This window comes from Bison bison, unplaced genomic scaffold (assembly GCF_000754665.1).
Source record: "Bison bison bison isolate TAMUID 2011002044 unplaced genomic scaffold, Bison_UMD1.0 scf7180017864089, whole genome shotgun sequence".
NCBI lineage: Eukaryota > Metazoa > Chordata > Mammalia > Artiodactyla > Bovidae > Bison > Bison bison.
The window spans coordinates 1649759-1663626 of record NW_011494661.1 but is presented as its reverse complement, the minus strand read 5'-3'; the positions used below and the strand labels follow the sequence as shown (position 1 = coordinate 1663626).

The following is a 13868-nucleotide window of genomic DNA, read 5'->3' as shown; positions in this document are numbered from 1 at the left end:
ATCTTTCACTCCATGTACATGTCTCCCCTTGTGGGGCAGAGAGAGATGACAGAGTAGGAAAAATCAAAGTACCAGACACTTATAGAAAACACAACCTATGAGCAATCATCTGATTTATAAAAAGAGGCAACAAAATTTTTTAAGTCGAAGTATCGTTTATTTATTGGAAAAGACCTTGATGCTCAGTAAGATTGAGGGCAGGAAGAGAAAGGGGTGACAGAGAATGAGATGGCTGGACGGCTTCATGGACTCAATGAACATGACTTTGAGCAAACTCCAGGAGATAGTGAAGGGCAGGGAAGCCTGGCGTGCTGCAGTCCATGGGGTCGCAAAGAATGGGACAGGTCTTAGGGACAGAGCAACAGTAACACAGTTGATTTACAATGCTGTGTTAGTTTCCAGGTGTAAGGCCAAGAGGCAACACATTTTCAAATGATACAAAATAGCATTTTCAAAACAAAGCATGTGTGTTTTGGGGCTTCCCAGGTGGCCCTAGTGGTAAAGAACCTGCCTGCCAATGCAGGAGAACTAAGAGATGCTGGTTTGATCCCTGGTTGGGAAGATCCCCTGGAGGAGGAAATGGCAACCCACTCCAATACTCTTGTCTGGAAAACCCCATGAACAGAGAAGCCTGGCCGGCTACAGTTCGTGGGGTCACAAAGAGTCGGACACGACAAAAGTGACTTAGCATGGCTTAGCTCATAACAGAGCAAGAGGGTGACTGGAGTAACCTTTCGTTTAGTGAGCTGGCAGCAGGGGAAGTAGGTTTAAGGAAGCAGAGAGGAAGACAGGGATTCCGGTCCCTGGCCCGTTGGCTTGAGTTGTTGTCCTCAGAGAAGTGGGCATCATAGCTTGGTCACCCCAGGCAGAGAGACACACCATCCTTTATACAACATGTCCCTAGCTCTCCCCTGGGAAAGAGGCTCCAGGAGGAGAAGGCAAGGGAGGCTGTTTCTGACACATGCTGTGGAGTCAGTGGTAAACAACCCTCGGAGAAGGCGGCTTCCGGCCCTGGTGAGTCACTCCTCTTGGCTGGGCCTGGTTCCTGGTGGCCAGGCCCCACCTACCCAAGCTGGGGTGAGCAGCCTGCTGTGCAGGGCTGGGGGATGAACAGGAGTTGGGCCAAGGGAGGGTGGCTCCTTAAATCCTTGTACACTGAGGCAGCCCCGGAGGGACGCCCCCAGGGCCCAAGCCTGGCTGCCGGGCCTGGTCACACCACGAGGCCCTCGCTGGCTGTCAGGGGGCTCAGGCCACGGTGGGCCATCCTCCCTGCCCCGTGAGATCTCACACTCTGCACATCTCTAGAGCTGGTTGGCTCCCCATCCTGGTCCCCTGAGGTCTTGGCACCCGGCCCTCACCCAGGGTTAAACATTAGTAGCAGATTATCAGTCCAGGGTCCGGGGAGGGTGGAATTACACTTTCACCAGCGTCTCCTCTGCTGGAGCCATCTGTGCCCGCCCCTGCCAGACATGCCCGTGGAGGAGTTTGTGGCCGGCTGGATCTCCGGTGAGACACTTTTCTTGCCTCTGTCATATCAATGCCAATTGCAAGTCACTCTTCCTGGGGAAGGTGGGTGACCTGAGAGGAGCTGAAGCCAAAGTCCTGGTGGCCTGGGAGTGTCCAGAACCAGCCGTCCCTGGGCCTCCTGGGAGTTGCCCGAGGGGGCGAGGAGAGGACGGTGCAGTGGGCAGGGGCTACTGCCAAGCCCCAGGCTGCCCCCCGCCAACCTGGACACCTGTCAGGGGTGGGGCCGTGGTGAGCGCTCTCCCAGACTCACCTGCGCCGCAGATCCATCTCCAGGGCTTAGAAGACAGTTCACCTTTGACATCACCCGCTGTCCTGCATTCCGCTCTGGACCTCTGTCCTACCTGGCAATGGGCTGTGAGCCCTGAGGCCAGCTGTGCTGTCGCCCTGGCCCAGCATCTGAGTGACCTCCCCGAAGCTCCAGGACCAGCTTCTGCTAAGCAGGGCAGGACCAGGAGATGGGGAGATGCTGGGGGGCTGGGCCCCCCTGGTGCCAGCAGGCGTCCTCTCAGAGCCCCCAACTCTGCACTGCCCGGGCAGAGCGCTGGGAAGGCGGGGCCTGGACCAAGGCCCTGCACTCAACAGCAGCTGTGAGCTGAAGGGAGGCCGGAGCCCTGGAATCCCCCAGTTAGACAAGTCAGCAGGATGCTCGGGGGTCAAGTCCGGACGGGCGATGTCCCTGTGTGTCTGGGGTTGGCTCCTCCCCTCTGCATGTGCGTCCTCCAGGCAGGGCCAGGCTCGCTCTCTCTCTCTGCTCCCCACACCTTCCCTGCCCAGTGCCTGGCACGGAGGAAGGTGCCAGGGGGCAACTTCTGCTCCCCCCTGACACACCCTGGCTTCCTCAGCCCAGTCCAAGGGGCCTAACTCCTAGCACCTTCTCGTCCCCACAGGAGCTCTGGGCTTGGTCCTGGGACACCCCTTTGACACTGTGAAGGTGAGTCTAGGGGAGGCGCCCAAGGAAGGAACGATGTCGCCTGAAGCAGACATCAGGGAGAGAGCAGGGCCTGGCTCGCGGAGACTCTCTCCGCCTCTCCTGCCCTGCTGGGGTCCTGCCCAAAGGGCCCAAGGAATGAGCCGGCTGGACGCCCGGCCTTCCCGCCTGCTCTGTCCTCCCTGTCCAGGTGCGGCTGCAGACCCAGACCACATACCGGGGCATCGTTGACTGTATGGTCAAGACTTACCGCCATGAGTCGGTGGGTGGCCTGCGTTGCGGGGTTTGCATGTGGGAGGCCTCTGGACTGTCGGGGCCAGCTTCCTTCTCTCCCAGCAGGGCTCTGCCCCCGGGAAGAGAGAAAGAAGACCCAAGTCTGGGGCCACCAGGGGATGGGCTGAACAGTAGCTTCATGTCCCCCAAAGTGGAGCTGAGGCCATCCCCGGCCTTAGCCAGCCTCCACCTGCCTGTGGGCGGACTTGGGAGTGGTTTCCAGCCAGAGGAGGCCGTGCCAGGCCTGGAGAGGGCCAATGGGAGGCTCCCAGAGCCCCTAGCCAGCTCGCACCGTGTCTCTGCAGCTCCTGGGCTTCTTCAAGGGGATGAGTTTCCCCATCGCCAGCATAGCTGTGGTCAACTCCGTCCTGTTTGGGGTCTACAGCAACGCCCTGCTGGCGCTGACGGCCACCTCCCACCAGGAGCGGCGGGCCCAGCCGCCCAGCTACACACACGTCTTCATAGCTGGCTGCACCGGGGGGTTCCTGCAGGTGAGGGGGTGCACAGGCGCGCGCACACACGCACACACGCACACACACACACACACTTGCATAGTGATGATCAGTTCACTCCTTTCCCTCCAACCCACCTCTAGTGACCCACAGCCACAGACCCCCGGCCTTCTCAAGGGGAACGTGAGGAGTGGTGGGGAAAGGCCTGCTCCTGGGACCTGACCTGGCCGAGCAGTGGCCTTCTAGGCTGCAGGTCTGGAGGGGAGAGTCATGGAGAACAGAAGGGGCAAGGGGCAAGAGAGCTGGGGTGAGGGGGGAGACAGTGCCAGGAGGACAGCCGTTGGTGCCCACCTCGGGGGGGGTCTGTTGCCATCTCTGACCCTCACCTGTGGCCCATCCACAGATCTCGCTGGGAGAGGTCCAGGGTGTTAATTATTAAGTGACTAACCATTTGATTCTGGTCTTTGTTCTCGGCGCTCGAGTACTGGGTTTTGAGGGGTGGGGTGGAGGGGACAGGGCAGCAGGGGGAGCCCTAGCTAAGGGGGGGCCTGAGCGCAGAGGTCCAAGGGTGTGCACCTGGCTCCACGCCCCCCCAGCTAGTACCCCAGGTCACCCTCTACTTGACACCTGCCCTGATGCTCTGTCCACTTCAGGGTAGAGAGCAAGGACAAAGAACAGAGTCAGGGGCTCATTGAGTGAATTAATAATTCATGAGACCTGAAAGGTCCAGGCTTTGCTTCTGCCCCTAGTGCGGGGTTCATGCCTGCATATTTCCCAAACCCTGAGACATGCATCCAGCAAAAACAAGGAAGAGAGTGAGCCTCCAGGCCAAGTGGCCTGATTTAGGCTCAACCGGGCCCAACTTCTCCATTTCCTTCCTCTTTGGTTCCTCAGAAAGCAGAACAGATGGTGGAACTGGGGACTGTCCAGTCATTGATGGGGATAGGGTCCAGGGACCACATGGAGCCCCGTTTACTACCAAGACCAAGGCTCTGATTTCCACCTGGGACGGGAAATGTATATTTTGCATGGAGATGGACAGGAAGACTCTAGTTAGCATAAAGCAGGGAATGACAACCTCTTGTGTACAAAAGTTGCATTTGACTCGGCTAAGTCTGGTATAGTGTCTGACATCCCCACGGCCCCTGTGGTGGGCACAGGGTGGGGAGGGCAGGGACCCGAGCCCACCCCTCCCCGCCACCCTGCCTTTGGCCCAGCCATGTCTTCACCCCCAGGGACCCACCCCCCAGAGCAGCCCTCAGCTCAGTACTGCCCATGGGCTCTGCTGGGAGGGTGACATCACAGCACCACCTCACAGGGAGGGACCCCAGCCCACGGCCCTTCCTGTGGGGGAGTAAGTAAGCCAACTGCCACCCTCTAAAGATCACCACCAGAGCCAGCCTGCAGGCTCCGCCGCCGTCAGCCGTCTCCAGGGCTGCGAGCTTGGGTACCTTCCACGAAAGAAAAACAAAAAACACCCAAGTCCAGAAATGATGTGCCGATCTCGGCTGGGACTTCAGTCCTCACCTGAACGTGCCCTAGTTGCACCCCTGACTCACACCTCGGCCCCTCCCTTCCCTCCGAGCCCCCAGCACCAATGTTACCCCAGATCTGTCTCGTCCGCCTCAGCCATCGTGTTCGAGGACCGTCAGATCCCACCCTGTCACCCACCTTCTTGGGACGCTAGAGTCTGGGGCTTTGTGAGGCCAATTTCCCCACCCAGGGGCCTCTGAGAGGCGTCTGGCAGCAGGTGAGGCCGGAGGAGTCTATGAAGTTGAGTCCTCAACACTATCGAGGTGACCTCTTTATCCGTGGGGAGGGGTCCATCCCCCGCTGTTTTGTGAGCACAGATGGAATTCTCTTTTTGTTTTTTTTGGGCCCCAGCCATGGCGATGAAAGCACCGAGTCCTAAGCACTGGCCCGCTAGGGAACTCTTTCTTTAGCGCCATGGGTGTGTCAGCAAGTTCGGCCGAGGGGAGGGCCAGGGCTCCTTGCTGTCAGGGGTCTAATGGTAAGGGAGGGGGCTCTGGCCCGTTCCCCACTGCGCGTGAGAGAGGCTGAGAGCGGCCACGGGAGCCCGCGAGGCCCTGCGGAAAGATGCTGCCGTGTCTGCTCGCTGCCTTCCTCCCGTCAAGACAACTCGGAGGAGTTGTTCCTGTCCCAAGGTCCGCCCAGGCCCTTCCTGCTTCCTTCCCTACAGGCCTACTGCTTGGCTCCCTTTGATCTCATCAAAGTCCGGCTACAAAACCAGACGGAGCCCAGGGCTAAGCCGGGGAGCCCCCCGCCCCGGTACCGGGGGCCCGTGCACTGTGCGGCCTCCATCTTCCAGGCTGAGGGGCCCCGGGGGCTGTTCCGGGGAGCCTGGGCCCTGACCCTGAGGGACACCCCCACTCTGGGAATCTATTTCGTCACCTATGAGTGGCTGTGTCGCCAATTCACGCCGGACGGCCAGACCCCCAGTAAGTGAAGTGGCGTCAGAGGGCGGGGGACAGAGAGGAGGAAGGAAGGGGAGGACGGGGAGGGGGACTGTGACGGGGGCTGTTTCGTCCGTTGGCTGAATGCCTCTCCACTCCTGCCCCCCAGGCTCGGGCACAGTGCTGGTGGCAGGGGGCTTTGCCGGCATCACCTCCTGGGTTGCCGCCACCCCCCTGGACGTGATCAAGTCCCGGATGCAGATGGCGGGGCTGAAGCAGAGGGCCTACGGGGGGCTGCTGGACTGCATGGTGAGCAGCGCCCGGCAGGAAGGACTGGGGGTCTTCTTCCGGGGGCTCACCATCAACAGTGCCCGCGCCTTTCCCGTCAACGCTGTCACCTTCCTCAGCTACGAGCACCTCCTCCTCTCCTGGGGGTGAGCCGCCGGGCGACTCCGGCAGCTCCCTGGAGGGACCACCGCCCACCTGCCCAGACTGGAGGCCAAGCTGAGAGCACTGACTTGTGGGTCTGATGCAGAGGGTGAACCCCCTTTTACCAAGTCACCTCCACTGCTCAGACCAGATGGGGCTGGGGAGATGGCATGGGAGCAGGAGGCCTGGGGTCCCTGGCGCGCCCCGCCCCCAAAGTCCAAGGCTGGCCTGGGCCTCTTGGCAGCACGTGCCCTGATTCCTTGGCTTCCTGAATCTGAGAAGTAAACTCAGAGCCAGCGGTGCTGGTGACATTCCGGCCCCCCCACCCCACCCGTCCTGTGACTTTGCCCCTTTAAGAGCTGCCTGGTGCTAACCACCCTCCCTGGATTTGAGTGAGGAGATCCTCATTGGCCCCCCACCTCACTTCCCTTCAAACCTCTCCGTGCAGGACTTGAGGGTAGCCTTTATGCCTCCTCTAGTCCAGAATCCTTCAGTGACTCCGTCACCTTCAGGAAAAGGCCCCCTCCTCCCCTCTGCCCCCCAGCTTTCTTCTCCTTCTGTTCTCAGCAGCCCAGTCCTGCTTGAGGTCCCTGAACAAGCCGTACTCTCTCATCGCCTCCCACCTAGAAGGTTCCTTTCCTCTCAGCCAGCAGTGGGCAGTGCTTGCAGGCTGACTCCCCCATCCCAGGGCTGAGCCAGCTCCAACCTGGGCCTGTCTCCTGGAGTTCTTCCTTGGCTTGCCTCCCCCTGCCCGGAACTGACTCTGGGGTTTCCAGACCTTTCTGCTCATCCCCATGCCTTGATCACAGCCTTGGCCTATACTTAATCATGGTTGCGGGTTTGCTTCTCGGCTTCCCAATTAGACTGGGTGCTCCTTGAGGTCAAGGGTCCTATTTCTGGTCGTTTCCCAGCACGGAGCCCCATGCTTGAAGGAGCCTGATAAATGCTTGTGAAATGAAGCGCAGTCCTAACCTCCATCCTTCACTCCAACCACCACACCGTCCTCCCGGGCACCCTCTTACCGGCTTCCACTGAGATCCCCTCCCCCGGCCCCTCTTGGGGTCTCCAGCGGAGTAGAGTCTGCCTAGCCCAATCCCATCGAGGGCACTTGTTTTCTTCACCATCTCTATTGCTAAAGGGGAAATAAAAACTAGCTGAAAAGGTTCACTTAATTGGCAAATAAAGTGAGCAGACATCCTAATCTAGTCTGGGATCAACCAGGGCCCCCTCCGCCCGCGCATGGTGACCTGAACGCCTGGGATGCCTGCCATTTACTGGGGCCCCCGTATAAAGACAATCACAGTATTATCACCACGGTTCACACAGGAGGTGGCCTTGGCTCAGAGACAGCGCGTCACCCGTCCCAGGCCGCACGGCTGCTGCTTTACACAGCTCGCCTGCACGCATCTGCGCCTCTGCCTCCAGAGCTCAGTTGCTCTGCTATCCTGCTCTGCCTGGGGCTTATGACCGTCTCCCACAAGACACCTAAGCTCAGATTCACCCGAACTCGACGTCCCAGTGTGCTCTTCGGATCCCTTGTTTATGGGATCATGTGAAACAGCAGCAGACAGGACCCTAAGCATTCTTCCCTTCTCACAGCATGGCCGCTGGGCACGCGGACGCTGAGTGACGCTCTGTTCCCCTCGGTGGGGACTGCTGCTTGGCTTCTTGCTAGCGACATGTGAGCAGAAGAAATGTGTGCAAATTGCCCATCGCTTGCTTCAGAGGAGTTTCCTCACTGTTGGCTGGAAATAGGGGCCACTGGTGAGGATATAGGGGGCTCCTGGAACCCAGGGACTCAGTGAACACTGCTGACTGGCCGCCCTGGGCTGCTGCATTCTGACATCTCTTTAGCCTTCACCCGAACTAACACAGTGGGTAAGGTCGGGGTGATCCCAGCGTGGTTCATGGAGCAGCAGCAAGAGGACTTCCTAGGGGGGGTTAGAAAGGCAGAGTCCCAGGCCCCACCCTGAACTGACGGAATCAGAACCTCTGAGGCTGGGGCCTGGGAATCAGTGTTGCACAAAACTCTCACTGTGATCTTCTGTTGTTGTTCAGTTGCTCAGTCGTGTCCGACCCTCAGTCGTGTCCCATGAACTGCAGCACGCCAGGCTTCCCAGTCCTTCATTATCTCCCGGAGTTTGCTCAAACTCATGTGCATTGAACTGGTGATGCCATTTAATTGTCTCATCCTCTGTCGCCCCCTTCAATCTTTTCCAGCATCAAGGTCTCTTCCAACGAGTTCACTCTTTGCATCAGGTAGTCAAAGTACTGGAGCTTCAGCTTCAGCATCAGTCCTTCCAATGGATATCCAGGGTTTCTTCCCTTTGGGATTGACTGGTTTGATATCTCAAGAGTTTTCTCCAACACCACAGTTCAAAAGCATCAGTTCTTTGACACTCAGCCTTTTTCTATTGTCCAGCTCTCACATCCATACATGATTAGTAGAAAAGCCATAGCTTTGGCTATATGGACCTTTCCAGGCTAAAGTTTAAGAAATGGTGCTCTGGATGCTTCTAAGGGAAGAAACGCATCACCTTTTCAAGCTGAGGAAGCTGTCATTCTGGTGACTGGAACTCCAGTTCCGGTGGCCTCCTCTCTTACACAGATTTCACGCAGATTCAGGCAGCCCATGTTCCTGGTGTGGAAAAACAGGGTCTGTCTGAGGCAGCCAGTGCCCGTTCTGTGCCCCAGTTTCCTCTGAGATCCCTTCTAACTGGTCCGTCCTTGAGCCCAAGTGGCCAGTCCAAGATCTCCAGGGTCACTGCAGTGTCAGGGATTTCAGGCCAGACACCACAGTGTTGGGGAGTAGTCATCGGAACTTCTCAGGGGAGTCGGGGGCTGGTTCCGAGGGAGCGAACAGCATGCATGTGAAATAGGAGGTGGTTCTTAGAAATGGGGCAGGAGGCCAGAGTGGTCCTCTGTAGTTCGTCATTTCTCACCACCTCACCAGTTAGCAAGAAAAGAAAATTTAAAAATGCTTTTTTTTGGACTTTCGTGGTGATCCAATGGTTTAGCTTCAGCACTTCCAATGCAGGGGGTGCAGGTTCGATCCCTGGTTGGGGGACTAAGACTCCACATGCTGTGTGGTGCAGCCAAAAAATAAAAAATAAAACAGAATCACACAGCTTCAAAAAAAATTAAAATAATAATGATAAAATTTCCAAAATTCTTTTTTGACTTTTTTTTCCCCAAGATTTTTTGATGTAGATCATTTTTTAAAAGTCTTTGTTGAATTTGTTATAGTATCGCTTCTGTTTATGGGTTGTTTTTTTGGCTGCGCTGTATCTTCCTTGCTGCAAGCAGGCTTTCTCTAGGGGTAGAAAGCGGGGCCTACTCTCCAGTTGCGGCGCACAGGCTTCTCACTGCAGTGGCTTCTCTTGTTGCGGAGCACGGGCTCAAGGCGCTTCAGCAGTTGTGGCACAGGGCTCATTCGGTGTGGCTCACAGGCGCCAGGGCAGGCAGGCTTCAATCATGACACGTGGGCTCAGTCATTGTTGCTTGCAGGCTCTAGAGCACAGGCTCAATAGTTGTTGCACACTTGCTTAGTTGCTCGGCGGCATGGGAAATCTTCCCAGACCAGGGATCAAACTCATGTCCTCTGCACTGTCAAGCAGATGCTTATCCACTGCGCCACCAGGGAAGTCCTGCAACTTTGTTTTAATTAGATCCTTTGGGGGCTGTAATTCCACCCGCAAGCTTGCCTTTGCACTGCAGGGCACAGTTTCTGTTTCCTCGCTGTGTGGAGGGGCGGGAGCTCCCTTCCTCTGTGCTCCTCGTTAGAACCAGAGAGAGTGGCAGGCCCCCCTCTGGCTGGCCATGCGGTCCCAAGCCTGAGTCGCTTCCACTGGCCTATGGGCTGCCAGCTGGCCTGGAGAACAGTGCTGTGGTGAGGTGAGGGTTAAGCGCAGTGTGATTAAAGAGAAAACAACTCACTCCTCTTGGAAAGGAGGGTGGAAAGACAAACAAAGATCAGGCAGGAAATGACCAAAGATATTTTTAAAAGCCAGATGGTTTCGTATCAGCAGGGGGTCAGAATATGCCTGTTAAACTCCTTAAGGAATTAACACATGTTGTTTGGCCTTATTGGGCTTCCCTTATAGCTCAGCTGGTTAAGAATCCACCTGCAAGGCAGGAGACCTGGGTTTGATCCCTGGGTTGGGAAGATTCCCTGGAGAAGGGAAAGGCTACCCACTCCAGTATTCTGGCCTGGAGAATTCCATAGACTGTATAGTCCATGGGGTCGCAAAGAGTCGGACACGACTGAACGACTTTCACTTTTACGCATCATTATTTGAGACTCATTCAGAGAAGAGTCCCTGAGAACTAGGAAATAGTACAGGAACCTGCTTTGAGGTTGAACATGGGGGTGGTGTCTGAGGGTCACAAGTAAATGGTTTACAACTTGGGTAAACATGTTAAACAGTGTCTCATTGGATTTGGGTCATCAAATGTCGTACTTATTTTTTTAAGGTCTTTATTGAATTTGTTACAGTTGTGCTTATATTTTTTGTTCTGGTTTTTTGGCCCTGAGGCTTGTGGGGTCTTAATTCCCTGACCAGGACTCAACCTGTTCCTCCTGCACTGGAAGGTGAGGTCTTAACCACCGGACCATCAGGGAAGTCCCCTGTCGTATTTATTCTTACAGCATCAATCACAGTAGGAGAAATGGAGGAGATTAATTTCTGGGTATACAGACTTAAGGGCTACACATGCAGGTAAAGGGGGACAAAGCAGAACCCTGGGATGATTCTGGTTAAATCACTTTTGCCAGACTCACTGAGCCAAGAGGAGTCGCCCTTCATTGGCATCTCTGGCCTGAGTGCTGGCCTGAGCTCCCGGCCCACGTGGCCAACTGTCTCTGGTCGCAGATCCTTGAGCATCCCACACGTGCCTAGAGTTTCGGAGGCCAGAAGAGCAGCTTTCCTTCTCCCCTGCTCCCACTTCAAAAGGGTCCCCAACCCCTGTGAATCCTGCTGCTAAACTTGGGACTTATTCTCCCTTTTCCAATCCTACTAATGCACCCCAAGTCCTGTCTGGAATCTGGACAAATAACTTTTCAAATGCGAATCTGATCAGGTCCCTCTACTCCTCTTGCCCCTGGATGGCCTCCCATTGCTCTGAGGAATCGAGGAAGTTTCCTTCCACGGCCTGTAAAGCACTTGGACATTCCTCCTCTCTCGCTTCCCTCCCATCGCAGGACATCTGCGTTGTGCACGCTATTCTCACTCTCTGTGCCTCTGGCTCTCAGTTCAGCATCACCTCCATAGTGAAACTGTCCTCAGCTCCTCTTTCTAGGTCAGTGTCCTTTGGTTTAGAGAGGGTCTGAGAATTTGCTTTTCACTATATTCCTGGATGCTGCTGGTTTCAGCCGCAGTTTGAGAACCACTGGCTTGTACTTTGATGTTCTCTCCCCTTTTCAGTCTGTAATCACATACTTTCATTTGTGTGGCCCTGGTGGTTCAGATGGTAAGAAATCTACCGCAATGCAGGAGACCCAGGTTCAACTGCTGGTTGGGGAAGATCCCCTGGAGACGGGAATGGCTACCCGCTCTAGTATTCTTTCCTGGAGAATCCCATGGACGGAGGAACCTGGTGGTCTATAGTCCATGGGGTTGCAAAGAGTCGGACATGACTGAGTAACTAACATTTTCTCTTTGGTTATAATTGTCTCTTCTCTAAACTACAAGCTCCACGAGGCAGAGATCTTGACTCTTTTGCTCATTAAAACACTAGTGGGCTTACAGAAGCTCAATATATAATTGTTGAACGAACGAATGAATGAATGAAAACTGGTCTTCCCCACTCTAGATTTTACACAGAGCCCTCCTACTATAAGGCATTAGGTTTCAACCATGATAACAAACATGATTGTAAAACCATTGCTAACTTTGCAAGACGTGAGGGAACGTCCCAAAGACCCCTTCAAAACAAGGCAGTGAGCATGTGTTGGAACTGTGCTGCCCTTGAGGCAAACGGTGACACTGAGAACTTGAAGATGAAAGAAACACAGAAGAACAGAAGACTTTGGCCCAGAGAGTGAGGCAGCCGAACACAACCTTCATAAATTAAGTCAAGATCCTGGAAAGGGCTACACCTTTAGTGAGAGCAGAACAGAAAAACTCCACCCACCAGTAGAGGGAACCTACAAAGAAAACTGCCTTTCCCTGTGGTGGGAAAAAATTCAAAATAAGATGGCCTCCTGAAACTCTGGTCAGTATTATGTAACAACCCAAATAGGAAAAGAATTTGAAAAATAATAGATACATGTGTATGTATAACGGAATCATTTTGCTGTACACCTGAAACTAACATAACACTGTTAATCAACTATAATCCAGTTAAAATAAAAAGTTAAAAAAAAAAAGATGGGCTCCTATGAACCACAGCATCTGCTACGGGAGTCCTTCAGCTCTGGGACACCTTCCTCCCAGGAATTAATTTATCATGAATGTACTGCCCCCTTGTGTCTCATAGGAATAACTACAGGTTTTTCCAAAGGAGAGTCCCCAAATGGGGATTTTCAGGTTTTCCAGAGATTAAGTGCAACCAATAAAAAAAAATTCCAGGACCAAAAAACCACCAGACCCACTAAGAAAAAAGCCACCATGAATTAAGGCATCAGGAGAAACAAAAGCAACAGATTTAGCCCGCCAGGATTTCAGGTATTACACTCAGCAAATGCAGAATTTAAAATAACCACGCATGAAAGATCTAAATATATAAAAGAATTAAAAGAGAGGAAACAAGAGAGTACAAAAATGACTATAGGGCTTCCCTGGTGGCTCACTGGTAAAGAATCCACCTGCCAGTGTAGGAGGCATGGGTTCGATCCCCGGTCCAGGAAGATCCCATATATCTCGGGGCAACTAAGTCCGTGTGCCACAACTACTGAGCCCATACTCTGAGCAAGAGAAGCCACTGCAGTGAGAAGCCCGTGCACCGCAACTGAAGAGTGACCCCCACTCACTGCAGCTAGAGAATGGCCTGTGCAGCAGCAAAGGCCCAGCACAGGCAAAAATAAATAAATAAAATCATTTTTTAAAAGTTTTAAAAAATGAGTTATTGTTGTTGTTCAATCGTGTCTGATTCTTTGTGACCCCGTGGGCTGCAGCACGCCAGGCTTCCCTGTCCATCACCAACTCCCGGAGCTTGCTCAACCTCATGTCCATCGAGTCGGTGATGCCATCCAACTATCTCATCCTCTGTCGTCCCCTTCTCTTACTGCCTTCAGTCTTTCCCAGCATCAGGTCTTTTCCAATGAGTTGGCTCTTGGCATCACATAGCCAAAGTATTGGAGCTTCAGCTTCAGCAACAGTCTTTCCAATGAATATTCAGGACTGATTTCCTTTAGGATTGACGAGTTTGATCTTGCAGTCCAAGGGACTCTCAAGAGCCTTCTCCAACACCACAGTTCAAAAGCATCAGTTCTTCAGCACTCAGCCTTCTTTATGGTCCAACCCTCACATCCATACATGACTACTGGAAAAACCATAGCTTTGACTAGACGGACCTTTGCTGGCAAAGTAATGGCTTTGCTTTTTAATACGCTCTCTAGGTTTGTCATCGAAGGTGATGGCACCCCACTCCAGTATTCTTGCCTGGAAAATCCCATGGACGGAGGAGCCTGGTAGGCTGCAGTCCATAGGGTCACTAAGAGCCGGACACGACTGAGCGACTTCACTTTCACTTTTCACTTTCATGCATTGGAGAAGGAAATGGCAACCCACTCCAGTGTTCTTGCCTGGAGAATCCTAGGGATGGGGGAGCCTGGTGGGCTGCCGTCTAGTGGGGTCGCACAGAGTCGAACACAACTGAAGCGACTTAGCAGCAGCAGCAGCAGCA

At 54.3% G+C, this 13868-nt stretch overlaps 1 protein-coding gene across 4 annotated transcripts; it reads left to right on the top strand.

The window, feature by feature from the left end:
- The first annotated feature begins 664 nt into the window (after nucleotides 1-664).
- SLC25A45 (solute carrier family 25, member 45) lies at nucleotides 665-8091 on the top strand. Of its 4 annotated transcripts, none has more exons than XM_010838056.1 (7): nucleotides 667-1014; nucleotides 1306-1506; nucleotides 2415-2458; nucleotides 2646-2717; nucleotides 3034-3219; nucleotides 5381-5639; nucleotides 5764-8089. In XM_010838056.1, the coding sequence occupies exons 2-7, from the start codon at nucleotides 1470-1472 to the stop codon at nucleotides 6030-6032; spliced, it is 867 nt and encodes a 288-aa protein (XP_010836358.1). In that variant the 5' UTR covers nucleotides 667-1014; nucleotides 1306-1469; the 3' UTR covers nucleotides 6033-8089. The 4 variants fall into 4 exon arrangements, with proteins under 4 accessions (XP_010836361.1, XP_010836358.1, XP_010836359.1 ...); XM_010838057.1 differs by lacking the exon at nucleotides 667-1014 and having other exon boundaries at nucleotides 1024-1506; nucleotides 5764-5903; nucleotides 6935-8091; XM_010838059.1 differs by lacking the exon at nucleotides 1306-1506 and having other exon boundaries at nucleotides 665-1014; nucleotides 5764-8090.
- Nucleotides 8092-13868: the final 5777 nt, after the last annotated feature.

What these genes read in the sequence shown, in the direction of transcription:
- SLC25A45 (XM_010838056.1), top strand. Translation starts at nt 1,470, where the DNA reads ATGCCCGTGGAGGAGTTTGTGGCCGGCTGGATCTCCG. An exon ending in TGTGGCCGGCTGGATCTCCG is followed by an intron (nt 1,507 to 2,414) that starts GTGAGACACTTT and finishes TCGTCCCCACAG; the next exon opens with GAGCTCTGGGCTTGGTCCTG. An exon ending in AGACTTACCGCCATGAGTCG is followed by an intron (nt 2,718 to 3,033) that starts GTGGGTGGCCTG and finishes GTGTCTCTGCAG; the next exon opens with CTCCTGGGCTTCTTCAAGGG.